The 25,795-nt window shown below is 44.9% G+C and overlaps 1 protein-coding gene across 3 annotated transcripts in view; it reads right to left on the bottom strand.

Moving 5' to 3' along the window:
• Positions 1 to 22,252, bottom strand: part of ACSL4 (acyl-CoA synthetase long chain family member 4) — a 28,178-nt gene extending 5,926 nt beyond the window's left edge. The window contains exons 1-9 of one of the 3 annotated variants that reach the window (XM_057399446.1): positions 22,158 to 22,252; positions 7,440 to 7,486; positions 4,916 to 5,155; positions 4,439 to 4,616; positions 3,612 to 3,721; positions 3,387 to 3,525; positions 2,515 to 2,665; positions 1,775 to 1,898; positions 937 to 1,008 (exon numbers count right to left, since the gene is read on the bottom strand). In XM_057399446.1, coding sequence (XP_057255429.1) covers positions 937 to 1,008; positions 1,775 to 1,898; positions 2,515 to 2,665; positions 3,387 to 3,525; positions 3,612 to 3,721; positions 4,439 to 4,616; positions 4,916 to 5,143 — 1,002 coding nt within the window. In that variant the 5' untranslated portion in view covers positions 5,144 to 5,155; positions 7,440 to 7,486; positions 22,158 to 22,252. Of the gene's footprint in view, positions 1 to 936; positions 1,009 to 1,774; positions 1,899 to 2,514; positions 2,666 to 3,386; positions 3,526 to 3,611; positions 3,722 to 4,438; positions 4,617 to 4,915; positions 6,276 to 7,439; positions 7,487 to 22,157 lie in introns of those variants that run through there. The other 2 variants (XM_057399444.1, XM_057399445.1) reach the window with 2 other exon arrangements.
• Between the last annotated feature and the right edge of the window lie 3,543 nt (positions 22,253 to 25,795).

Genomic DNA, 25,795 nt, shown 5'->3' with positions numbered 1-25,795 from the left:
TACTCTATTTTCAGCGCAGTTCACCCGCACAGTATCAGCTGCTAGTTCCAAAACCAGACAGTATTTTGAAGCAGAATTACTTGTAGCATTTTGGAAAGACTACAGAGGCATGACAAGGTATCTGGAATGACAGAGGCTGGAAGGAACGAGTGGTCTTATTACAATGTCCTGCTTGAATGAAGTATTTAGAATGTTTGTTTGTGCCTCTGGACTCGCCAGAATTATTTTCCATTTCATTCCTTAGACATTCCCATCCCTGGTGATGTTCTGGTGGTTTGTGTAATTTTTGGATAGCATCAAGACCTTGTGGAATGCAGAACCCTGGTCACCCAAATACTAACGTAAGCTACAGAAGCAATACGAGTTACAGTCTCCTGATCATATTTCCTTGTAAGAGGAGACAGCATGGCCTCCTTACCCTAAGAACAGCCAGGGAGACTTGGTCTAAGTGTTACCTTGGAGACAAGCACCTGAGACTCAGCACCCCAACAGCTACAGCAGCGCAGCCAAGCTCTATAATTCACCAAACACCCATATCCTTGGAGTGTCCATCTTGGCCAAAGCCACCCCGCTTTCCCCCTGTGCCAGAAGGGGTTTCAGGCTGTGAATGTCAGACACTTCACAACCCTGTCAGAGACTTTACGACTGTGTCCTACTGTTGTAGCAGCGGCCCAGTAAAACATCACTTGTAACTATGAAAACACATTCACAGTTTCAGACCAAAAAGTGTCTTGGCTTCAGCATCCATCTATTCTTGAGCTCATCTGCAGCACCACTACACTCAGTTCAGGCAATGGCAACTACAATTCTATATTGTGGTTTTTTTTCCCTATTAGTGACAGTTACACACAAAGAGGAAAAAGAGTTAGTAAGTGGATTGTTTCTAGCATGAAGAAAGCATCATTTTTTTGCTAGACATATCTGCTGCATACTCACAGGCACAGCTGCCATCAGTGTAGGCCTGAGGACAGTGCAGTCTCCTTTGCTTCCCTTCTTAATTTTACTTGACTGTAGTAAGGAAAAAGATGTCAATTTACAAAGTTGAAACCCAAGCAGTTCTTTAGAAAAGGACTAAAAAGAGAGTGAGATACATGAGCATGTAATTTAAACCTCTTCCTCTGCCCCTCCAGAAAACATTTCCTGCCTAATTTTTCTCCATTAGGATGGGAAAAGTAACAACTAACAACAATTTCAACAAAAACCACGTTTTACAAGCCCAACTTGGTTAAGTCCAGTCTGCAGATCTTGCTCTTATTTCCTCCCTCTAGTACTTGCTTTCTCCTTCCTCCTTTTCTGCTTGATGTACTCTCTATACCAGGTAAACATACAGCAGCATCCTTTTCCAGCTTAATTTGCTCTCATTTAACTGTTCAGTGGAAGAGGCAATGGGTTGAGTAGATGATCTACAGTAACTGGATGAAGAACTGCTAAAGTGAGACCAAAAACTTCAAATCACTTTAAACAGCGTCACCTTCAGCTCATCTATTAATAGCTGTTCTTCCCATAGCAAGTGGATAATGCTGTATGCATTTATTAGGTTTTCTTTTAGATTTCCTAAGTATTATATAAGTAGTGATTTTCAGAAGCTTCCTGTATGATGACCTGCTGCTGCCGTTCACAGGAATGGTCATTTGTGTTGAGTTCTGACCAAAAAATGGCCTTTCTGAAGTGTGCCACATCCATGAGCATTTCCTGAATGGCAGAGGGCAGCCATGCAAGGAGACTGCACACTGCAAAAGCTGAAGTTGGCTTTTGCTTCCCCCCCAGCCCTCACCTGATCCGACAGCGTGAGTGGAGAGGAATAGCCGATCCTGCAGCCATAAGTGATGCAGGAGATTTCTGCTGTCAGTTCTAACACGTGGGCCAGAGGCAAATAACCGATGTAAGTATCCTTGGACCTAGGACAGGGTTGTCTGATTAACACTGGTGCACAAGTGGACTCAGAACACTCTTCAACAGCTTTATTGTGTGCTTAGTTATTACGTCTTGAAAGACTTAAGCCACAAGTAGGGCTTATTCTTCTGCATGGAAGAAGGGTGTGATTTCAAAGAGTTTATAAACAGAATGGGGTAAATCCTACCCTACTGAAGTCAGTATGAATTATAGGATTTGCCCTGTTCTCTTGGAAACTCAAAGATTCCTTAATGCTCCACTGCTGTTTCTGAGTATGGAATTACGGATAAAATCGCTATATTTAAAAATAATCATTTCCAAATCCTTGACAGTCATCATAGCATCTCCTTCTAAAATATACTGGGTAGAAAGACAGCTGATCACTGCAGTGATTCCAGCTGCCTGAAAACAGCTACACAAGGTATCTCTTTATCTGGTGGCAACTGTAGTTTCAAACAAGAGGGTGAACTCAAACACAAGATTTATTTCTTACGAATTAAATATTACTGGGCTCATAACAGAATTTAATAACACCGGATGCCAGCAACAGACTTCCTATAAACCTCTGTACTTTTGGAGGTTCTGCTTTACCTCTCTGTGCACATGACAACTGTTTCTTACCCTAGTCCAGGTATTCTCTCACACTGTCCTGTCATTCCGGCTATTAAGTTCTTATGCACCATCATCACTCCTTTAGGTCTCCCGGTAGAGCCGCTGGTGTACATCACTAAAGCTAAGTCTGAAGGAGCAGGTCTGCTTGGCTGGATGCTTGCTACAAAATGCAGGAGAAAAATCCTTATTAACTCTTACTTACTTTCTAAATATTCTGTAATAAACTATTTCTGTAATTAATCAATGTGGCAATGTCTGTAATCAAGCAGTGTGAAACCCGTGCCTCAGCACAGTGTGCTGCTGAGTGCTCAGTGCTGGATGCAGAAGTCATGACAGAAAGATCAGTGGTGTTTTTAAGAGGAGGTGAGGGAAGGCAGGTTTTGAAAGGAATGTGTGCTGCCCTGCACAAAACTCCTTTGCCAGTTTACCTCCTCTTTTATTCAAGAGGGAGAGCTGGCTAAGCACAGGCTGGTGATTTAAGCAAAAAAGATGATCAAGTGCTTTCTCATCCTAGTGAAAGTAGGATGAATAAAAGGATAGCAGAAAAGGGAACACTGCACCAGATCCTATTTCACTTGATAAAGGTGGTCTTAAATTGTTCTGGTTATTATAGATAATATAGGTTATTACAGATAATTATTTCTATTACTCTAAAATTTTACCTACTATAAAGTGTTATCCTGAAGTACCTGTTCACAAAGGTGAAGGGCAGTAAACAGAAATCAGACATCTATTTAAAGGAAGCCAGAGGATGCACCTGCCACTGCCTTTGTGCTGGAGACCCGCATGGGTGGGATTTTCTGATACATGTCCTTCTTCACCTAGGTCTGATTTCACTGTTAACATTGCTTGCCTGCTTCTCTGTGAAGTGATTCACTTACAGTTCTCTGGTTTGGCTCCCAGCTCTTCTACTGTCTGCATACTGTGAATTTCCAGAGTTTCAGGGTATTCCGCTTTATTGATACTCCTGTTGTCCACATAAATGATGTGTTTCAGGCAGGAGACTTGTGGCAGTGCAGTCTGTAGAAGAGAAATGAAATTAACATTGACTGCACGGTAAAATTAACACAGGGCAATAACACGAGGTGAAGCGGGTACCAAATTACCTTAAGTTTGCTCTCAAGAAGTTCTACGCTGGTGACCAGATACGCTGCTTCACACTCGTTGAGACCATAGGTTACTGCCTCTTCCCCCAGGGTGGCATACAGCGTAATAACTGTTACAGCAAGGAGAGAGGGAACATGAAAGAAAGGTCAAGTAATACTGAATGCAAAAGGTCTTGTGCAGCTGACTGCAAAGCCTTGAGCGGGGAGCAGAGGGTGATGATGATAAAGTTAGCTCAAGGGGGAATTTGCTAATTTGGAAACAAACCAGCTTTTAATTTTTCCACCTAAGAATTTTCTGCCACACGAGAGCTCTGCAATAAGGGCAGAGCAAACAAAATTAACAAAAAAGAAAAAGCCCATATTCATCATTGTCATGAACTCAATCGGCTTTAAAATGTCACCAAACCCCCTTCAGATGAGCACATGATTTTGGTTACTCTGCCACTCCTCTCTCTTCTAATAACCATTTCGTGTTTCAGATGCGTAAGTCAGGATACAGAAAGGAAATACCATAAAACCTTCCCACACTCTGGGGGGAGAAACAGCTACTGATACCTTCAGAGTATTTAAAAAGCCCAACTGAACAGTAACTGTGCTGTTCTGTCTTCTAACATCTAGAACATTATTGCAACAAAAACAGAACTATCAGTCTTGTAAGTATGAGCACAGCGCATAGACTAGACTTGGAAACTGCTAAGAATCAGACCATAGGCAGAGTTACATTTATGAAATTCCTGTATTGTCAATGACAGGATCAGCAGATTCAAAATACTGAGTGCTGGGAAATGGTTCTAAAATACCCTGGAACAAATGAGTTGAGCACTCACGAGGGAAGTTGTACTTGAAGCAGGTCAGAGCCATGATCATCCATTCCGCTCGGGTCTCACAGAATATCACAACCGTACTCTTTGGGGTTAGTCCCAGGGCAGTCATTCCTCGCCCCAAACGATTCATTTTCTCATGTACTTCTTCATAGGATAACCATCTGTAAGTGCCTAAAATTAACTGGGGAGGGGAGAAAAAACCAACAACTGTGATGACAAGAAGCTGCTGGTAGAGCTCTGCGAGCTTACACGAGTTGGTGCCTAACACCATAAGCACACACGCTGCCATTCATTAGAGGAGATAAAATTGCTTTCATTTTTCTTGAGGTAGAATAAATAGTGCCTCCTGCGTTCTGTTAACTACTAGAAAAGGGACATTTTATATCATAAGATGATGATTAAGGAAGACCTCTAAGGAAACCTCCACTGTTGAGGCAAAGCAGCTCAAAACCAAACCAGCAGCTCAACCCCAAACCTTACCTTTTTGAACACTTTTCCATTTGGTTGCATTTCATTCTCTTCACTCAGGATTTCTCTGGTCCCAAGGCAGTCCTTCTTCGCAAACTTGGCCAAAGCATGGTCAAACAGCTTGTCCAGTGTGTCAGCTCCAGGAATGTTTATGTGTGCTAGTGAGTCAAGGTGGGTGACGGAGCGATAGGGGCTCCCAGGCTTGTCCGAGGTGGGCTTAGCTTTTAAACGCTTTGCCATAGCCTTTTTCTTCTTAACGTCGGTAAGAAAATACCATGGAATAAATACAAGCATACTGTACACATATATCAACAAGTACACAGGCAGCAAGAGGATGGCACGTACTTCTAGTCTAAGTTTCATTGCAGATATTTACACTAGAAAATCTCTTATTGTGTTCTGAAGCAGGCAAGAGCAAAGCAGCAGTGCGGCACGATGCAGCAAGGTAAGTGAAGCTTAGGTTCCAGAACAGTTGCTAAGAGTTTAGTAACCTTGGAGAGCCAACAATGGACGCCTGTGGGTGAAGACCAGAGCCAAGCAGAGAGGGGGAAAAAAAGAAGAACAGAATTAAATTAGTAACCTTACAGTCAGTCCATTAGGTTTAGTCCTTCTAAGAGTTCACTTCAAACACATCAAGACAGAGGAGGCTGAGATAACGGATTCAAGAGGCACGTACCCTGCAGGATGCAGCAACGTACTGCTCTGGAGACCAAAGGGATGAGTCTTTTCCACAGCTGTTTGCTGCATCCACAAATATTTACTTTTCAAAGGCTTTTCCCCACTATCTCTGTTTGAATAGTGCAGGGCCATTGAGATGAAGTCTGTCCTTCCCATCATAATGTTGCATTTAAGCTCCTTGAGTAATGCTACAGTTGTGTAATGATGGCAGAGGTCAAGTTGTTTTCCCCCTAAATATTTGTACTACAGGGAATAGACACAGTGCATCTCTTTACTGCTTTTCAGAATATATTAATGCGTACTCAGATTAAAATGTATCTTGAAACAGATTCCTCAGAAGTCTACAGATTGTAATCTAAAAATGATATAATAGTCCAAAACGGCTTTATAAACTTTGCCCAGCAACTGAATTATTCATCTGTTACTTTTCAACTATGAATTTCAGGCTCTTGGGAGAAGGATTACACAGATTTGCTTTTCTCCCTCCAAAAAGTACTTCAATATAGGTGTTTCAGAACTCCAGGTTTGAAAAAGTGGAATCCACTTAGACCAATTTAATCCAACTTAAAATAAAGCACAATTTGGCAAGATTTTGACAGAAGTCTTTCCTCATTAAGGAGAACTGGGCCTGAATAAGACCGAAGGTGACTGGGAGAAAACCAAAAGCATCATAGCAAACCTCAGCTGTGGACACCTAGCCCACTGGTCTGTAACTAGGCTGCGCTGGCACAGAAGAGATACAGGTTCTTATCTTCATCTGGGTGGCACACAGACACAGCACCAATGATGCTCACAGCAGGCGCAGAGGTGCGCTACCACCAGAGCAGTAGCTCAGACACGGGGCAGCGAGGACACTGCCTGTAGCTTACCCCAAAGCCCAGTCCCTGATGGACAGAATCCGATCAAAATAACGATGAGAACGGGGGAATTTTCAGGGCTCCCTCAAGACTCAGTGTGGGCACACCCCAAAAGGAACCTCGATGAATGTATCTGGCAGCCCCAGGTGAGGAGGCAGGCTACAATTAACATTTCAGGTTAAACCAGACAACTGCGACTAACAGCATAACAGAAAGCTATTAATAGGTTGTTGGGGTTTTTAATAAGATCAGCATCTGCAGTTGTGTTGTAGCCAGTACCAACAGCACCGGTAATGGAAAATTAAGAGATCTGCTGATACCTAAAATAACACTATTGCAAAGTTCATTTTTTCATGACATTTATAGAGTTCATTTATATTGAATACCAGTATAACGTACTCCACTAAGCTCAGACTTGTTCAGAAAGAGAGTATTCCACATATTTCTGCTTATAAAAAGTGAACACTCCATTCTTTTCACAACTATCAGCTTACTCTGCTCTAGTTAACGTCATCACCAGCAACTGCTCAGCAGAAGACACTTCCCCAAACTCTGCTATGGAAGTTGACTGGTTTATACTCAAATCCTGTGTGTTTTCATCCCAGTGAATCCAGTGCTCCAGAAGCAGCAGTTGAGCTTGTGTTAACACAAAAGCCAGCCATAGTGCTAAGACTGCAGTGAGGAACCTTCAGTGCATGCCAGGGTTAGACACAATGCTGCACGTGAAATAAACCCCCCAGAGAGCTCCCACTGCTCCGCAGCTCCCAACAAAAGGCGTGTGAGCAGACACTTGGATGAAAAGTGTAGGAAGTGTTTATGAGAACAGGACACTTGGCTTATCTGTAGACATCTGTGGTAATTTAAAATGCTTCAGCTGCAATTCTCAATAGACATCAGCTGGAAAAACACCGTAAATCCCAAAAAAGACAAACTTTGCCTTTTCCTTAGGACATACTCCTACAAAAACTGACACACACACACACACAGAGACAGGTACTTACAAGGTATCTGACAGCAGTGACCGAGGCTTTTTCAGTGTTGATTAGACCTATATGGAAACAGAAAAAACCCTTCATGAGGTAAATTTTCCCTATTACCATTACATGCTATGTGTGCACAAACCTCGACAGCCCAAGCTTACCACACCAAACACATAACCGATGTGAGTGCTCACACAAGCACTGACACTGTGTTTTGCAGACGCCACAGATGGAAGAGATGCTCTTTGATATCCTCAATTAAAAGCTTCAGAAGCAGATAACATGCAACACTCTATTCTTGTCCTGCAGCCAAGGCCACAGAACAAAGTCTGAAATCAGAGCTCAGGTTCTGGAAAGAAGAGGCACTCCTCTCCTCATCATTTGTCATTCATTTAACTAAAAATCTAAAACAACTGGCAGGTTTTTTAAAGAAGAAAAATAGCTTTTAGATAGGCACAAAAGCTCATGAGATTAATGGCAAAAGCGTGTGTGGGGAACAGGGAGAGGGTTTATGGCTCTGGAAGCAACTATTCACAGAGGAGGAAATGCTTTCATCTTCTCTGCGTTTAACTATTCAAACAGGCAGCATCAACTTACCCAGCGTTTGCAACCACTACTAGAATTTCTGAGTGTAACTCAAGTACCTGCACCTAAAAACTTCACCCTTTGCAGTTTAATAAGGCAGCAAATGATCTTTGCTAGGAAAGGTTTTAACTAGCCAGGGCCCAAAGCACTTGTAACGGTTTAATATTGGAAGTATACAAATAGCAGTGTTTATTGTCCTTCCTCTTGTGATAAAAAGCTTGCCAAGGATCCCGTTTACTGTGTAACAGAGTTAGAAGAAAATACACTTCTTTTTCTATCAGCTTCATTCACTGCAGCTTTGGAAACAGTTTTTCATAGCGTTCGGGTGGTGAGACGGATGCCACTGGAGCCGGCAGGGTTCCACCTGCTGCCAGGGTAGTATCCTGCTTTGGGAAGAAAACCTGGATGTGCAAAACAAGAAGTTGCTTCGTTTAAAAACGCCATCGGAGGAAGTCCCGGTTCCCCTGCAGCCCAGCGCCTGCCAACTTTAGATGGAGACGCAGTTCTGGCTTTAGCATAAGTGCTCAGGGCTGACTCCTTTCAGGAAGCTCTGGGATCTTCCAAAACAATCCGGTATGAATAAGGAACAGCTATTTCCGGAAGTTTTCCAGCATTCAGGCAGATCCGAATGTTTCGGAAACCACAGTAAGTGTTCATAACCTGTAAGTGGAAAGGTGGTGCTACACCGTGAGAACAACCCGTGAGGTGACCTGAGTAAGTACACAGCTTGTTAGTTACAGTCAGTTTTTGGAAGGGAGTTTAATCAGTACCTAGCAGTCCTGGATTGGTTCCAGTGCTGGCACTGAAAGAAGCCAGGATTTCAAACAGAAATGAGAAACAGACAGAAATATCCCCTTGCCAGGAAGAGGCAGCAAGTTCAAACACAGCAAGCGCATACTGCCAGGCTCTCTGCACGTTTTGGTTTTCCAGATTTAGAGAGATGAGAGGCCTGTGACTAAACAGCAGTGAGAGTTAGAAGAATCCTGTGGCGAACTGCAGCTCTTTTGGGGTTGGACACACCGAAAAAAGAAAAACCAAGGGAAATGATTCAGTTCTTGCATCACGTCAGTGCATTTGAGAAAACAAACTCTGTCATTCTTAATGCAAGTTACTCATGGGAGAAAAGAAAGGACACGAGGTCCGGGGTTTGTTCCTTCCTACAGGCAGATTTCCACATATTTTCCTCTTACACAATTTTGTACGTTAAAGAGCAGTGAAAACCCCAGAGGTGAATCGGATCAAACACCAGCAGCTTTCAGAAGTGCTTCTGCACCCTGCCCATGCAATAGCAGCTCAAAGCCTGAGAGTTTTCAAGAGCTCTTACTATATCTGTACAGCTTAAATACTGTGTCCCAACAAACAGGGAGACGGGCAAGTCACATCCAGTGGATGCTGATAGAAATCAAGGATTCCTATTTAAATATATATATAGTCTATGCAAAACAGCAAACCCACAAGTAGGAAATCTTGTTTCTCTTATTGCTGCTTAAGAAGTAGTTAATACAATGTTTTACAGCAGAGATCAATAAAAAGACTGTTGTTGTCCTTTGTATTCTCTACTTCTGTTTTAATACCTCAGAACATATATGCACTTTATGTCAGTCAGGGAAAAGAGAATGCTTTTGTGTCAGGTGTCATACACCTATTGCTGTAACAACCTGCAGCGGAAACCGGACCAGCCAGGCTTAGCCAGGATTTCTCAATGATCTAACAGGCTGGTGTGAAACTTTCTCCCCTGATCTTGCACCATCAGGGCAAGCAAATATTTGATGAAAGGGTAAGAGCTGTTTGTGTGCCCTAAAGGCAGAAAACGTAGAAGGCCAAGGCAAGATTGCACAAGTGAAAGCTGCCCAGTGAGCACACACTGACCTGGGAAGGGATTTCCTCTAGATCCACTTCTGTTACTTTTGCCTCAGTAAATTCTACCCCAAATCTCCACTGTAAATACTTGAGGCTCATTCACTCCAACGCTCCCTGTCTCACAAGCCTGCACTCAAGCTGTGCTGGTTATGCTGTAATCTGATTAAAAGCCTAAGGCACACAAGGTTTCAAGTCAATCCAATTTATGCCGAGTATTGTGAGTGGTAGCAGCCGCTGTAAGTAACAGCAAATTCAGCTGTTCCAACACTTCTGTGGTAAGAGAAGTAAGGGAGCAGCATCCTTTTGTTTCATTGGCATTTTAGCTCATGAACATGGTAAGGAGGTGGCTTGGACAGACAGTGTTTCAGAGGAGGGGAGAAAATCGGCAGCTGAAAAATACTGATACTACCTCAAAACTCCACCAGCTACAAAATACACTTGGGCCAAAGGGCACAAAAATTCAGAAGGAAAATGCATCTTCTGTATACTTCTAGTAAGTAAGTGTTTCAGCCTCATCCCCTCAATACATACCCCAGTCTCATCATGCGGTATGACAAATGTTACTCTTACCCCATGTCTCGACAGCAGAGATAGCGACTGTACTGCTTCCACCCAGCTTTTTGAAACAAGCCCATGAAAAGGCAAGCAGCATGGTGAAGGACAAAGTTTAGAGGCTATGTGGTCGTGGAAGGTCTCCAGCAAAAGCTGAGTAAGAGGTCAAATAAGAATTTATCCTCCTCCCACAGGTAATAGAGATGGACCAACTGACTAGTTGTGTGTTCAGCTACACAACCGTTCTGCAATGGAGAGGTTGGGCCCTGATGGCCCAAGGAGCAAGATTTATGTTCTCATCTTCTTTTAATTTCCTGCTTCTCCCTCAGTAGTAAATTGCTTTGCAAAAATACCAAAGTAGCAGTCTCTCCTAAGGCTGCTGAATTACACAGTTGAGAAGATCAAATCAGTTTGAGACCTACAAAGCCCTCTTTGCCACCTCTTCCATAAGGTTCTTGCCTGCAAGCTCTGAAAGGGCTACTTCTTTCAGGTAACTTCTGAAACTATGCCCCCATTTCACTGCACTCAGCAATGAATGGATCATCTAGAAGACTTTGCTTCTGTCTCCTAATTGGAACACATCTGATATAAAGCAGGAATTCAAAGCTGGTTTCTTAACAGAAGCTGTTTTCTTAGGACAGGAGTTAGGAACTCTCTTTTCCCTGCATTTTCAGAAGTACATAACTGATGTACAGTGCTTTACAGTCTTCCGAGTCAGCCGTTTCTGTAATACTAATGAGCACATGAAGGGGGTACTGCAGCTACGCAAGTTACCTGCTAGATGCTTCCCTAGGTCTTGTGAGCATTCACTTTTATCTGTTTTCAACTTACTGGCAGTAGAGCCTTGGGTGACGTGGTCTAGGGTGAGGCATCCCTGCCCATGGCAGGGGGTTGGAACTGGATGAGCTTAAGGTCCTTTCCAACCCAAACCCTTCTATGATTAGGCACATATGCATGGACAACAGGCTGTTTAACAATTAGGGTGCTCATCTCCCCTCTTATGTTATTATCCATCACTTATGATAATCATTTCAACAACATCCTGTCATAGCATAAGGAAGCTAAGACACTGGGTGCTTTTTGTTTTGCAAGTAAAGATGGATTATAGGAAATAGTCTCCCTGGGTGACAGTTTTTCCGGATTTATCCAGAGATGCTGTATTTATGCTATGCCTGTTGGATGCAACTGCTTCACTGATGCCTGGCGTGCGTGCGTTCACGTTCAGACTCTGATCAAGCCATGGTATTCAGCTTGGAAAATGTTAATGATGTTCCACTCAACAAAGCAAAAATCTTCATTAATGACGTTACCCTGGCTGCGTAGATTAAACATCAATGCTTGCTTCCTGGCCTTAAGTCTGTTATGTTACCAAACATCTGGACAGCATGACCAAGGAGGAATCGGGTGTGCTTTTGTGCTGACGCATGAGAAATACTGAAAAGTAAAATGGCGTTCCCAATATAAGATGAAATAGTAACATGAATTATTCCTGCATAAGAACAAACAGGAGGAGAAAGTAAACACTGAATAATTCCTTTTTAAATAGGATTCAGCTGACAGATTCATCTGAGCAAAGCTCAGTAACATGAGCGCAGGACAGCCGGTCATTAAAAGCTACTTCCTTTATTTATAGATTTCCTGAAATCTGGCAGCGTTGCTCTGTAATAACCTTTAGTGAAAGGAGCAACTCAAACAGTAAAATGTTAAAGTGCATGAGCGCAGGTCCAGCAAGCAAACATGCAGAGTAATGACAAAGATCATCATAATCCCTCTTAATGCTCTATTGAGAAAGGCCAGTAACATTAACCTCCCGTGCTCTATTGAAATCCAGACACAATAATGGACTCCAGCAGCCTCTCCCTTTCCCTGTGGTTACATACTGCTTTTTAAATGTCTTGCCAAAAGCAACTCTTGTGTAATTTAACAGACCGTAGCTCCAAATACTATGCTCTGGCTTCAGGAAACCTGACTGGCTCTTCAGCTTTCATTCTGATGAGAAATTCTGCCACCAGTTGTGTATTTACTGCTTTCAGAAACCTCCAGTCTCTCTCATCAGGTGCATTCCGTTGCTTTCGTCTCAGGTACTGGTCATAGTTTAGGCAGTGAAATTCATTACATGCTTAAAGGGGGCAGGGGGAGGAGAAGTCAATGTTCCTCCTGGTGTAGTGCGTTAGCAGGGTTTTGCCTACGCAGAAGGGTCCTGTGGGCTGGGGAGGGCGCTCTCCCAAGTCCTTTCAGGCTGTTCGAAGTTCCGTGCGGTCAGGCAGCAGGAGGAGCACCGCTGCTGGGCACACACATGCCCTGTTCTCCGTGGAGCTCCCATCCAAACGCAAATTCCCCCCTTCTTTGTGACTAAGCGAAAAGCACCGGGCTTGCTTGTTTGCCATCTGGAGAAACTCTGTCCTTGCAGACGTTCTGACAGAGAACTGGGCGTGCTCTTAGGAAATAAGAGTAATAAACTGTTCCCACCCATGGACATTTGAGTTGGTGGCCCCTGAGGTTTCCAGCATGAGCCAGCTCTGGTTTTCGTTTTCACTGTGTAATGAAAACAGTTTTGGAGTCAATAAAAATGAGGAGCATTGGGAGCAAGTGGATCCATCTTCTGCACAAGCACAATCTTCCCCAGTGAAACAGAGAGGATGGATTCTGTACGTTTAAGGAACTGAAATTTATTATGGTCTTAATGCAAAAGTCTCTTGCTTGCTTCATGGTGACCCTGTCCTATCGCTTTCTAGCCGAACATACCTAAATGCATTTCTAGATGTCTCTCATCTCTAGATCCACACTGGGATTTCCCAGATAAAGAGTTTGCTAAGACAGTGCTTCATACTGCAACTTCATACTGCAACTTCATACTGCAACTTCATACTGCAACTTCATACTGCAGCTTCATACTGCAGCTTCATACTGCAGCTTCATACTGCAACTTCATACTGCAGCTTTACTTCATGCTGCAACTCTAAAGTTTTACTAGATTTACTAGATTATAACAGTTCTTGGACTTTACCTGCACTTCAAAGAGGTACTGAGATGACCAAGAGAATTTCAGTACATTTTCTCCTATAAGGCAAAGTGCACATTCAAGTTTTAACAGCTCAGTCTTGGGAGCAGTGTAACACTACCAAAGCAGAACAACGCAAAAGTAACTGGAACATAAGAATTTATACTGAGGCAGGAGAACCAGGTAGAAACTGGCACAATCCTTGGAGAAGTTAACAAAATGGAGAAAAATAAAGGACCTCTGAGACAGTTTTGAACAGCGACGTTTTGAACTTCACCACCACAGTACCCATGCACACACATTTATCACACTCATTTACAGGCACCGACATGCTGAAGGTGTACAGGCAGTTTCAGGCAGCTTTTGCTGTTCTTAGCCCAAAATACCCAAGGAGCTTCTGCAGAACACGGAGGACACGTTCACAGGACTGGGTCACAGCACCCTGTGCTCAGAGCTGGGAACGGAGAGAGCCCAGAGCGAGACCAGATCAAGGAGGTGTGTAACTGCGTAATCACGATCGTGCCTGATCCTCCCCTGGAGCAGAACATGCCAGCACAGGACAGCCCTGCACCAACACAGCCAGCAGCTTCCTGAAAGGAATTTGTTCAAGCCCCGACGGCCCACAGACATAAACAAAGCGTGTGACCGTTTGCAGCAAGCCACAATGCTACAGCTCGAGGAGTGGGATGGCACAACCTGCTATTTAGGTAACCAGATCACCTTTAGTATGAATAAAGCATGAGTCACAGTAGCAGCTGCAGAAGAAGGAATCTGTATAGACTAAAGTGGTCTTAGATGTAACAGATTCTGAAGGAAGCGCGAAGAGGAAACTGATGCTGTTGACCATTTAGCTTATTTTTGGTAACTTCTCTGAAAAAGGGACAGAAACATCCTGAGTATGACACCATTCATCACACAGCAGTATATGGTTAGTAATAAAAAAGATAATTTAATTTGTTCCTTTAAGAAAAGGCTAACTTATAAAGCAAGAGGTAATATGGAACAAATTTATTAAACCACTTTGAGGAACACCAATGAATTACTTTAGAGAAACAGCCACCAGAAACCTTATCCTTACCTCACCCTTTCAGAGAATAAGGTCAAACACCCCCCTTTACATCTGCATCCAGTGTGTGGGCACAGATCACAACTCAGAAAGGTGGGGAAACAGCAACATTTTCCAAACAGAAACTTTTTAAGTGGGTGTATGTTGTACCTGAGTAACTGCAATGTTCTTACACTGGGGAACGGGGGGAGGAAGAGCACAGGATGGCCACCATCCTCTGTCATCAGGTAACATGAGCTGGAAAGAACCTTCCACTTACTTCTGACCATTCTGTGTATGAGATCATCATTCATCAAACCACCTTTGAGCATTCAGAGGTGCCGCTCTGGGGCTGTCAGTACTTCATGAGCAGGATGCTGTCTGTGATTTTCTAAGGCAAAATCTTGCCCTGATCCCTTTCCTAACTCCCACCTTCTCACCCTGCAGCAAGCTTAGTTTCACCTTCCAGTTGTTCCTCTTCCCTGCGGTGATACATTTCATAATGAAAGCACTTTTGAACACGCTGTTCAAACACAGGAGCTCATAAACATGCAAAACTATCTGCATGCTTATGAAATAAACAGAATCCATATTTCGTAATGAAAATTAAACACATCTATCTACCAAAAGCACAAAAACAAGGCTATCGAACTCAGTATTGCATTATAGCGTGTATTTACACAGCATGAATCAGCCGTATACACAGCTGTCTTCATGGAAAGTAATGTGCAAAATGACAAACTAATGGGCTGCTATGGACAGGACCTACTCCAGCCTCACTTCCCACTTCTGTGCCTCGTGCAGGATGACCACAGGCACCACAAACCAGAACCTCTTGCTGCTTTTTCATTTTTCCTTTCTATTGCTGTTATCACTTCGTTGTTGTTTGACGTTACCACTAGTTGCAGATTTACTGTCTCAACTCTTCTGTGTAACACACAAAGCTATGGGAAGTAGTGCTATAAAACTACCCCTTACCTACACAGTATCGTCATTCTTTTAGCATGTATGTTTTCATTGTGCAAAAAAGCCCCCAAAAGCACCATACTAAGAACAGAAAAGAGATTAGAGAGGTCAGAACTTAAAGCAAGTTTTAAGGTATAACACAACTTGAGCAAATTTATTGTCAGAAACATGATGCAGTGTAATGGAGGCTCCAATGAAGGAGTGAAAACAGTGCAATAAGACTGCTGGCTCTCTATCAGAGTCTTCAAGTTCAGGTTCATGGCAGCTAATTTGATGCAAACCCGGACTGCAGTGATCCCACTTTGTGCCCTTGGGCTGCAAAACTCCCAGGCAGCCAATCAGCCTTGAAGTTCAGCCAGTTGTCTGCCACGGGTCCCTGCTCAGTCCCACAGGCACCAGTGCAAGGGAGGAAGCGGTCACCTCAATTTAGTTCAGTGACACAAAATTACTTGCACCTCTATGTTGTAGCTTTGTAAGAACTTTAGACAAGCATAAAAGGGAGCTGCCAGCATCAGAGCTGCTGCTGCTGCTGACAGAAATAGCCTCCACCCATCTTCTGCTGTCCCAGTCTGTCCCCTCCCTTTTGCCAGAAGCCAGTGAGTGAGCACTGACTGCAGCTGCTGCACGTTTGGTGTGTGCATGGAAATGAGTGTTAAGAGAAAGGCACATGGAAGCTGCAGTGTGGTAACTAATGCACTTTATTGAAAGCCCAAAAAGAAGCCCCAAACCCTATTCCTAAACACCAAAAGGTCCTTTGAGAAATTTATTACAGATTTTACATATTCCAAAATACTTTAATATGCACAATTTGTGATTTATTGAGGCAGGAGTTGATACTCTTCCTAACCCAGAGTGGCTGTGTGGCACAGGAAACAGCAGCTGACTACTGGGTTGACAGTTTCAGCTATGAAATTAATGTCCTCATTTCATAAATCCCTGGCTTTTGCTATGAGCCAGCACGCAGTGTGCAGTGATATGCAGCTTCCAGCTCCTCAGACTCAACTGGCACAGTTGAAGAAGTGACATTTCATAAGCTACAGTTGAGCAGCTTCCAAGACAAAACACTTGTTGAGAATGACTCACTGTGTGTTCTGCTTATCACATCCTTCAGGTAAGCTGAACTTAGTGAAGTCTTTTCAAAAGATGTACAGCTACTGGAGACGAAGGAACAAAGCATCTGACACATTGCTTGGGCCACATGAAGAGTTACAGCGATTCTGACCAGTTACACCAATTTGGTAGTTTTCTTCTCCAGCAGGATACTTGCATCCTGTTACCAACAAGTACCACAATACAGACTCTTTGTAACTGTACCATTAGCTTCACCCAGTCCTGCAAAGTCAACAGGACAAGGATGGCTGCACTCATTTAAACAGGGACTCCTTCAGCTGTACGTGCCCCCTGCCATAAATCAGTGCAGTAGTGCAAACTGCAGCAGTGCATGAAGTTACAGCAAATGTTTTGTAGTATTTGACTCGACAGACAGTGAATGCTCCTCATGCTTCACTGAATGTGAGGAACTGACATTGCAAAGCATTAGATACACACTCATTATCTGCAGCCTGATGTTTCTCTAACCACCACTTTCTCAGCAGACTTCTTGGTTCAGGTTGTGCAGGTGGCTCCTGGTGTACAGAAATGGACATAAAATTTACAAAACTCTTTGACACTTATTTAGAATACCACCTCAGCCTGTCCCCAGCTGAGCAATCACTGCATGCACACGAAATAGGAGGGTTTTATTTTGGGAAAGTTCTTGTTTTAGCAAATACTGTTGTTAATGGAGCTTGCTATTGATCCAAGTAAGCTGGATGTGGCATAGCTTTAGCCTGCTCTTCAGAAGACCAATGCGAGGCTGACATTAGTTTCAGGCTCACCAGTACACGTTATCCTGAACCAAGGAGTAAAGTCCGTATGTTCGAGCAGAGTGGCTAATATGAAAAACTCCATTACAGGAGTAAAGAGCCATGTCCAAGTGATGCTGGGGAGAGCAGAGACATGATCCAAGGAGGAACAGTGGGCTCTCTCCAGTGCCTACAGCAGGCTCAGGGCAGGAACTGCCTTGCACTGGGCCAGAGTCAGCCCCTCTGGCTGTCTACAGCTGGGGCCTCTGGGGTCTACAGCCAGAAATGAGCATGTTGGAAAATAATCCCAGGAAAAGCTATCGGATGTAACAGTATGACAGTGCTTCCCCCTGTAAAAGCATCTGTGCAACTGAGGGAAAAGCTCGCACTTTGAAACACTTTTGACTGTAAAGGAAAACTGAACACGAGTGTTAACCTTTGTTCTCACTGCGAGATGTAATGAAGAAGTGCCTCAGGGCACACATGTGCTCTGCACAAACCCTTTATTTGGTTTTTATTTCTTTTCCAAGCAACTGAGTTGGGAAATACAAACCAGAACATGCTCACAAACTGCTGACTGAGCAGAATCTCTTCGTGGTGCAACATACTTAATATTATAATTTATTCAGTTCTTCTCTATGCTGATATTTTTCTACTCTTTGTATAAGCAGGATTAGTGTAAACCCTGGCAGTGTTCAAGGTGAGATTGCATGGGGCCTGGAGCAACCTGCTCTACTGGAAGGTGTCCCTGCCTGTGGCAGGGGGTTGGAACTGGATGAGCTTTAAGGTCCCTTCAAACCCAAACCAGTCTGGGATTCTTTGAAGACCCTTAAAAAAGGTTAAGGGTCACTCAACAAGGACAGTTATTCAGTTATTTTATGGGCCACTCTCCATTCCTGACGATGGAGCTGAGCAGATGGTGTGTAAGGGATGTAACAACTGCAGAAGTGGGAAGGGTCTCGTGAGCAGAGCCATGGCTGAAAACACAGCCCTTTGGGAATGGAAGAAAGTTAAGAAACGCACAGCAGCGCATGCGTGCTTGACACATTTGAGTTGCATTGTTTAAAGGTCAAACATTCCAGCATGGGAATGAAGGTGTTTGAGTGCTCAGTCCCTGCTGACCGCAACCACTGCAGCCCAGAGATGTGGAACCACACAGGGGTATGCAACAGGCACCACTGCTCCCTGAGCCCTGCCTTGCACACGTGTGCTGGGGCTGCTGTGGAAGAGCAATGTTCATTAAGAACCTCAGCTAAAGGGACTGTCACCACTGCAGTTCCTGTTCTAAAGTTACTCTGCAAACACACAAACAGTTTTATAAACCACACTTCTACCTGTAGTAACTGTAGTTGGAACTGAGTAACTGCACGTACAGAGGAAAACCTCAGTTAAGACGTAGTTCAGAATGTCTTGTATCTTGTAACGTGTACAACAGTGCACAATAACCTTCCTTTCATGTTACCTGAACCTACTGTTGTGCCTCCTAGAATGTAAGTCACACATAAAGCTGTACCGATACCATTTTCCCTTTAAAATGGGCTGCACAGTGGCATAAGATAGTTAAAACCAAACACAAGCCAGGTCTGCTGTACAGATCTAACAAGTGATTTTGCAAAACATAACCATTAGCTATATGTTAAAACGTTTCTGCATGTTGGCCATGCATATACTCTAACGAAAGCACGATGGGGTAGGCTAAACATGCCATTAAGAGACATTTTTACATGAGAATTCTTTAAAGAAATCCTCTGGGCATTTCTGTAACTGCCCTGGCATTACTCTCAATTTCTTTCTATAGTCAGGAGAGTTAAAACAAAACACCGCTTCAGAGTTATTAAACTAATAATGTAAAAGTCTTTAATTAGTACAAATTTGAAGAGCACAGGTACTGGAATGTGACGTGCTATTTTAAGGTTGTCCTTGTCACGTCAACCCGTTTCTAGTCTCACAGGCTTTCAAGCATACTTAGATTTTTTTAATTGATATATATGTTAATATTCTAACTGCCATTATACTCCTATGCTGTAAAATATTCCCCATTACCAGTGTATGGGGATACAGGCATTTTCCCTGCATACCAACAGAAGCAATGAGCAAAAATCATGAGCTGAGCTGCAGCATCGTCGCACAGTTTAAGGTAGAACAGATGCACTCACAGGTATTCGGCTCCAGTTTCTGACACTGAACAGCTGCTACTGGCAGAGCAATGAATGAATAATAAGAATTAAAAAGCAAATAAATCTGTTATCTAATAGGGAAGTTACAAATGTGCCTTTAGAAAAAGATGCTGAACTGATGAAGCAGGAACACACTCTTGTGAATCAACAGTCACATCCATATACACTCAAGGAAATCCTAGATCATTAGTCTAGCTCTCACTGAACAACAGTGGTATTCAAGTATCATGGATTTAAGAGTCTTGGTTTTAAAGTGATAACCAAGGATCCACCTTGGATTACTTTAAATCCAAGACTCTTAAATCTGCTAATTGTTGGATCACTTTATCTCTACCTTGTGAGCTCCGAGCTGCACAACATCCACTGATTTGGCATTAACTCTACTATGAAAAACACACAAAGTTTAAATACAGGAGATGGGGAATAAAGGTATTTTCTCAGTATCTAAGATTCCTTACAAACCACTTTACTGAGGTGAAGAGTGCTCTCTGATTTCAGTGCTAACTCCAAGTGCTTAGCAGTATCTGAAGCAGAGAAGGAAGCAATTCCTCACGTCCTCCACACTGCACAGCTGTTAACCCAAAAGCAAAGCAAATAAAATATCTGACTTTTAGATGCAGTGGCATTAGCTCCAACTTCACTTCCATCAACAGCAGCTCACAAACTGTAAAACACCGAATCACCCACAACGCAAACTGACATCCTGGCACGATGCTGGCAAACACTTCCCACCCCTCCCGGCCCCAAGCCCACAGTCACCTTTTCTGCTCCTCCATTTCCCAAGGCAGCCTGTGCTATTTCTTTTCTTGCTGAAAAACAGTTCAATGTGCCCTCTGAGTTTTCTACTATATTTGGGATCATCTTAAAATGCAAAATAACTCCGCAGCCAGATGTACCACCACGCCTCACTCACACACTCCTCGTATCTAACCTCTGCAGAAGATCAAGTTCAAGCCAGCGCCAAGTTTAGTCCTGACTCCTGAGCTACTATGAGCCATGGCAGCACAGCTCTGAAGTAGCATGGTAGCCCAAATAGTAGAAAGGCTTTCTATGCAGGGCAACAACAACAGGGTAAGGATTTGCCACCCCCACAACTCATTCCTAACCTGTGTATCATGCACTGTTGGGTAAATAATGCTGTGCACATCTGGCACAAGATCAAAGCAATACCTTGATTACAAGTACACTTTATATGAATATTAGGTAAGAACTGATAGCTGTAAGAAGTGGGGCAAGGAAAGCAGACTTGCTGTCGTTTAAGTTAATGTCCAGTTACTTCTGCTGCTCTTGGCCAAGTGGCTCAATGTGAATCATACCAGGTACCTACTGCAAAACCAAAACTGAAACCACTGAATCTCCCATGCAGCTCTGGCAGCTGGCCAGAGCTGTTCCTCTTTGCAAGCACAAGCCTTATTCCACACACTGTCTTTTAGTTCACATCCATATAAAGCAAGTGAAAGCTCTCACAGCTCCAGGATTGAGGCAAGGTTCTCCCCATCCACCACCCAGACCACAAACACCCACCTGTGAATAAGGGCCTTGGTGCTGACAGGCTCTGCGCCCACCACAGATCATTACAGGAACCTGCTGCACCACTTGCAGTGTGTGCTTTACTTTCAGTGCAATTATTCTGCGAGCAAGCAGCCACAGAAGAAATAACCAGTGCTGCGTTCAGCTTTCGTTTTTACCTGCCCAACTACAGAGTTCTAGATTTGGAGCAAACACGCAGTTACTGGAGTGTCAGATGATGGGCAATCCTGGTTTCCCTCACCCACCCTCAGCCAAAAATCCCAAGGAGACAAAAAGCAATAGCAAAGTATTAATAATTCCAGAGGAGAAATACTTTCTTAAGCTTTCCCTTCTGTACAGGTATTCCGTTGCACTAAGCACCTTCCAACTGGTAACTGACAGAGAGCAATCGAAGTTACAGGGAGAAGAGAAGCTAACTGTGAAACGATGATGAACACAACTCTTTAGCTGCAGGAGAATTAATCCGCCAGCTTTTGAAATGTGCCTTCCACAAGTGTGGAAGACATTGCACCATCTAAATAACAACCCCCTCCAGGAACAAATGGAACAAAACTACATTTTCTCAGGAAATTGCTTCCCTCTTTCGATGAAACTTCCTTCTCTCCTGAGAATAAATGTCCTGAACCACAGTGACCACACGCTTGGTTGCATATACAATGAGGATTTCCCTTAATAATCAACTCTTTTTGGCTTAAGCAATTCCTTATCCAGAACAGCTTTCTTATAAACAAGCACTCATTTGTCACGTTAACTACCCGATTCTATTTATTAATCATTAACTTCAATAGATTTTGCATGTTTACTTGGCTCCAGCTACTATTTACTATTTCATTTGGGTATTACCTTCATTTAGTCAATGTAATAGGCTGCATCTGTTTTACTGGATATGTATCTTACACCACTCGGGATGTATTTGTATCCAAGGCCCTGCCTCGGTGGCTTGTTCGAGAATGGTTTCTCTGGTCTTGTAAAGGGGCTGAAGCATAATCCTCATGTGAGGCAACTGAACACCAGTAATTTATTCTGCTGAAATTCTATAGCTGCTGGTAAAGGTCAGATTATTCAATGAGCAGGCGATGGGTAACACAGTGTGCGTTACAGACAGCCTCCAGGTAACACATGAGTAAAGTCTGCATGAGATGCAAGTCCCCAGATAATAACACATCACGAAAACCTTACCAGAGCAGGGCTCTCAGGGGGTGGCAGCCGTCTTGCCTGTTGCAAGTTAATGCAGTTCTGTAGTTTACGACAACAAGGAACTGGCAAATACAAAGAAATGAGAGGAGAGTGAAAAACACATATCTCCTAAAAATAACTTCTGTGGGCAAATATTTAAGGCTTCTGTAGAACTGTATTAAAAACACAAACTTGGTATCCACCAGTGAAGAGCAAAAGAAAAACAGAGCTAAACCAAACCACCTTCCTGTAACTGGAACACTGCTAATTCTGCCTCTTGGGGTTTGGGATTTATCCGTTTAAAATATAAGATGTTCAAGTCTTACAAAAACAAAATAAAGCCATGTCTTTAATCCCTGCAGTTGGTCCGAGATGACAAATCTCAGATTCAAAAGGTAGAATTTAACAGATAAAAAGATCAGATGATTCTAATTCCTGTTTGGAGCTTTATTTGCTAGTTTTTGCACCTCAGATGCGCAAGGCTATAAATGCAAGTTTGGATATAGCAGTAAATGACAAAGCATGTTGTATTGTATTCATATTTGTATGCTACAGCAGTTCAAGATGAAACGGGAAGCAGGGAAGGTCAGATGTTATCTTTAACCCGACAATCTTTTATAACCACCGGGGACTACAGCTGTCCATTCACCTTACAGGAAACAACCCTTAATTTACACTAAATTTCTCTGTAACCTCTACCGAGTGTTCTCATTGGAAAAAAAACATCGAATATGACACAATTATGTCAGGAAAAAACGGGGCACATACACCCGCTTTCCAGATAAAGCCCAAAATAGCCCTACTGTACAAAGGCGTTTGAGAACACCGCAGGGCGAAGCTTTCCTGAGGGGAGCAGCACGGTAACATCAACCAGTCCCCTCGCTTTACTTCACCAGGTGCTCTCATGATGCGAAGCAGCAAGCCGTGCCCCGTGCGCCGCGCTGAGCGGTGAATCACATTGCGCTACATCAGCATCAGCCCATAGCCGAGCCCGGCCCCCTCCGCCGCACCTCGGGGGGGGGGGGGGCTCTGGGCAGGCGATGGCGCTGCCGGCGCGCCGGGCTCCCGGGAAGCAGCGGGCGGGCGGGCCCCGGGACAGGCGGGGAGCAGCAACCGGAGGCAGCTCCGGGGAGGCGCGCGGGGAGCACCGCGAGGGCCGCGGCCGGAGGCGCCCCGCGCTCCCAGCACCCGCTCCCGGGCAACCGCCGGTGCCATCCCCCGCCCAGGGCCAGCGGCGCTCCCCCGCCCGGTGCCGGGCCCGGGCGCGTCTGCAGCCCGCGGCTGCGGGAGCCTGGGAGAGCCCTGACCCCACGTAACCTCCCGCGGCTCCCCTCGGCTGACCCGGCCGCCTCCGCCCGGGCGGGCTGCGGCCGCGTCCCACCCCCGGCGGGGGCGGAGGATGAGGATGGCCCGGAGGGGAACGCCAGCCCCGCGCCCCGCTCCCCTCAGGTGCTGCCGACGGGCAACGCCGGGACCTGCCTCGCTCCGTCCCGCCCCCGAACGGAGAACCCCGCCCCTCGCCGCCCTCCCCGGCCGTTACCGCGCTCACCCGGCCCGGCCCGGCCCGACCGCAAGTCCCGGTGCTGCCCGCGGAGAACGCAGCCCGCGGCGGGCCCGGCTGCTAAAATGGCTGAGGAGCGCGGGGGAGAGGGGCGGGGCCAGCCCCCGCCACCGGCCAATCCCCGCCGCCGCCCCTCTGACGGATATGGGGAGGGGGCGGGCCCTGCCGTGTGCGAGCGTGTGTGTGAGTGTGTGTGTGAGTGTGTGTGTGTGTGAGTGTGAGTGAGTGTGAGTGTGGGTGTGGGGGTGTGCGTGTGGGGGTGTGCGTGTGGGGGGTGGGGTGGGTGTGGGGGTGTGTTTGTGTGGGTGTGAGTGTGACTGTGACTGTGAGTGTGGGTGTGTGTGAGTGTGGGTGTATGTGTAGGCAGGGGTGTGTGTGAGTGTGTGGGGGTGTGTGTGAGTATGTGTGGGGTGTGGATGTGTATGTGTAGGTGTGTGTGGGTGTGTGTGAGTGAGTGTGACTGTGTGTGTGTGTGTGTGAGTGAGTGTGACTGTGACTGTGTGTGTGTGGTGTATGTGTGAATGTGGGGGTGGGGGTGGGGGTGTGTGAGTGTGGGTGAGTGTGGGTGTGTTTGTGTGTGAGTGGGGGTGTGTGTGAGTGTGGGTGGGTGTGGGTGTGAGTGTGGGTGTGGAGGGGTGTGTGTGAGCGTGTGTGGGGTATGTGTGTGTATGTGTGTGTGAGTGTGTGTGAGTGTGTGTGAGAGTGTGTGTGTGCGGGGTGTGTGTCTGTGTGTGAGTGTGAGTATATGTGTGTGTGTGCGTGTGTCTGTGTGCATGTGTGTCTGTGTGTGTGACTGGGCACGGTCCAGGCTCTGCCCCAGGGCCCCATTGACCACTCCTGATCTGTGAACACCAGCTCCTGCCCACAGCTCAAAGGGGCCCAGGTCTCTCAGGCCGGTTTCACACCCAGCTTTGCCTCCTTTAGGACACTGAGGTGAGCTGGAGGCTCCAACGGCCTTTACTCAGAGCGTACGCAGTGGGTTTCATCAGGAGCACTGATGAGAGCAACCAGGATTACTCACAGTGCGGTTCAGAAAGCCAGAGGCCACAAATATCCCTGTGATTCATGCAGGAGTTTGCCACATGGTTTTACATGTTCAGGCGTTCAGGCTTCTTGGGAAGAGAATTAGCACAAAATAACCAGCTTTTGACAAGGCGCACGGCCCTAACACCATGTAAAGGCAGAGGAAATGCTTCCTGCTCCATCTCTGCCATGCACAAGTCCAGCACAATCCTCCCCCACACCATATGGAGTGGGACAGAGTGTGAAAACAACAACATTACAAACCAAGCCACAGCTATATTTGGTAACAGGAGTTTGCTCCGATGAAACACAACACCTTGCAGGAGGCTACAATAGTCTGGCAACAACTGCAGAAGCAATGGGGATGCTGTATGTAATCGCCCTCTTTCACAGAGCACCACAAGGTGCATCGCTTCCTCGGATGGAGCCCGCATGGAATCACTGCCTGGTCTGGGCTATATGAATTTTAGGGTGCTCCGTTATTACTTTCACTTTGTTCTAATTTGTTTCAAACCCTGTTGTTTTGCTCAGCGTCAATCAGCACTAATGAGAGGGCCTGGATTGTGCAAGATGCCTAAAGGCACGTCTGGGTTATGCAGATTAACTATTCTTTTGATTTCACCTGCCTGTATTTAGGTAAACAAATGCTACACATTTTGTCCCTACTAAAACAGACACGTGAGCCCTTTTTCATCTTTCTGTCTGTTTTCATCTTAAACAGTAAATAGGGAAGAGAATAGATTTGTAATTTGTTCCACCTCTTTTGTACCTCCTATAATCTTCAATGTTGAATTAGCTGAGTTTGGCTCCACCATGCTGTACCCTGGCGTGTTCACTGCGGTGCTGGAATGGCCACAGTGGACAAAGAACAGGACCAAGTTCCCACAGTGTGCTGTTGCCAGCGGTGGCTGGTCAGCTCCTGGGAAGGTGATGACTTGGGCAGCTCAGAGACTCTTGGCTAGGAGCAGTCTATTTCTGCTCTTCACAGGGAAATTAACGGAAGACAAACCCGATTGCTTTCTTAACCCATACAAACTGGCATCTGCAGCTTGATGTA

This window comes from Pezoporus wallicus, unplaced genomic scaffold (assembly GCF_028554395.1).
Source record: "Pezoporus wallicus isolate ANWC-B61680 ecotype Strahan unplaced genomic scaffold, APGP_CSIRO_Pwel_v1 contig_13659, whole genome shotgun sequence".
NCBI classification, from domain to species: Eukaryota; Metazoa; Chordata; class Aves; order Psittaciformes; family Psittacidae; genus Pezoporus; species Pezoporus wallicus.
Note: the sequence above shows the minus strand (reverse complement) of the source record. Positions and strands in the feature narration are given on the sequence as shown.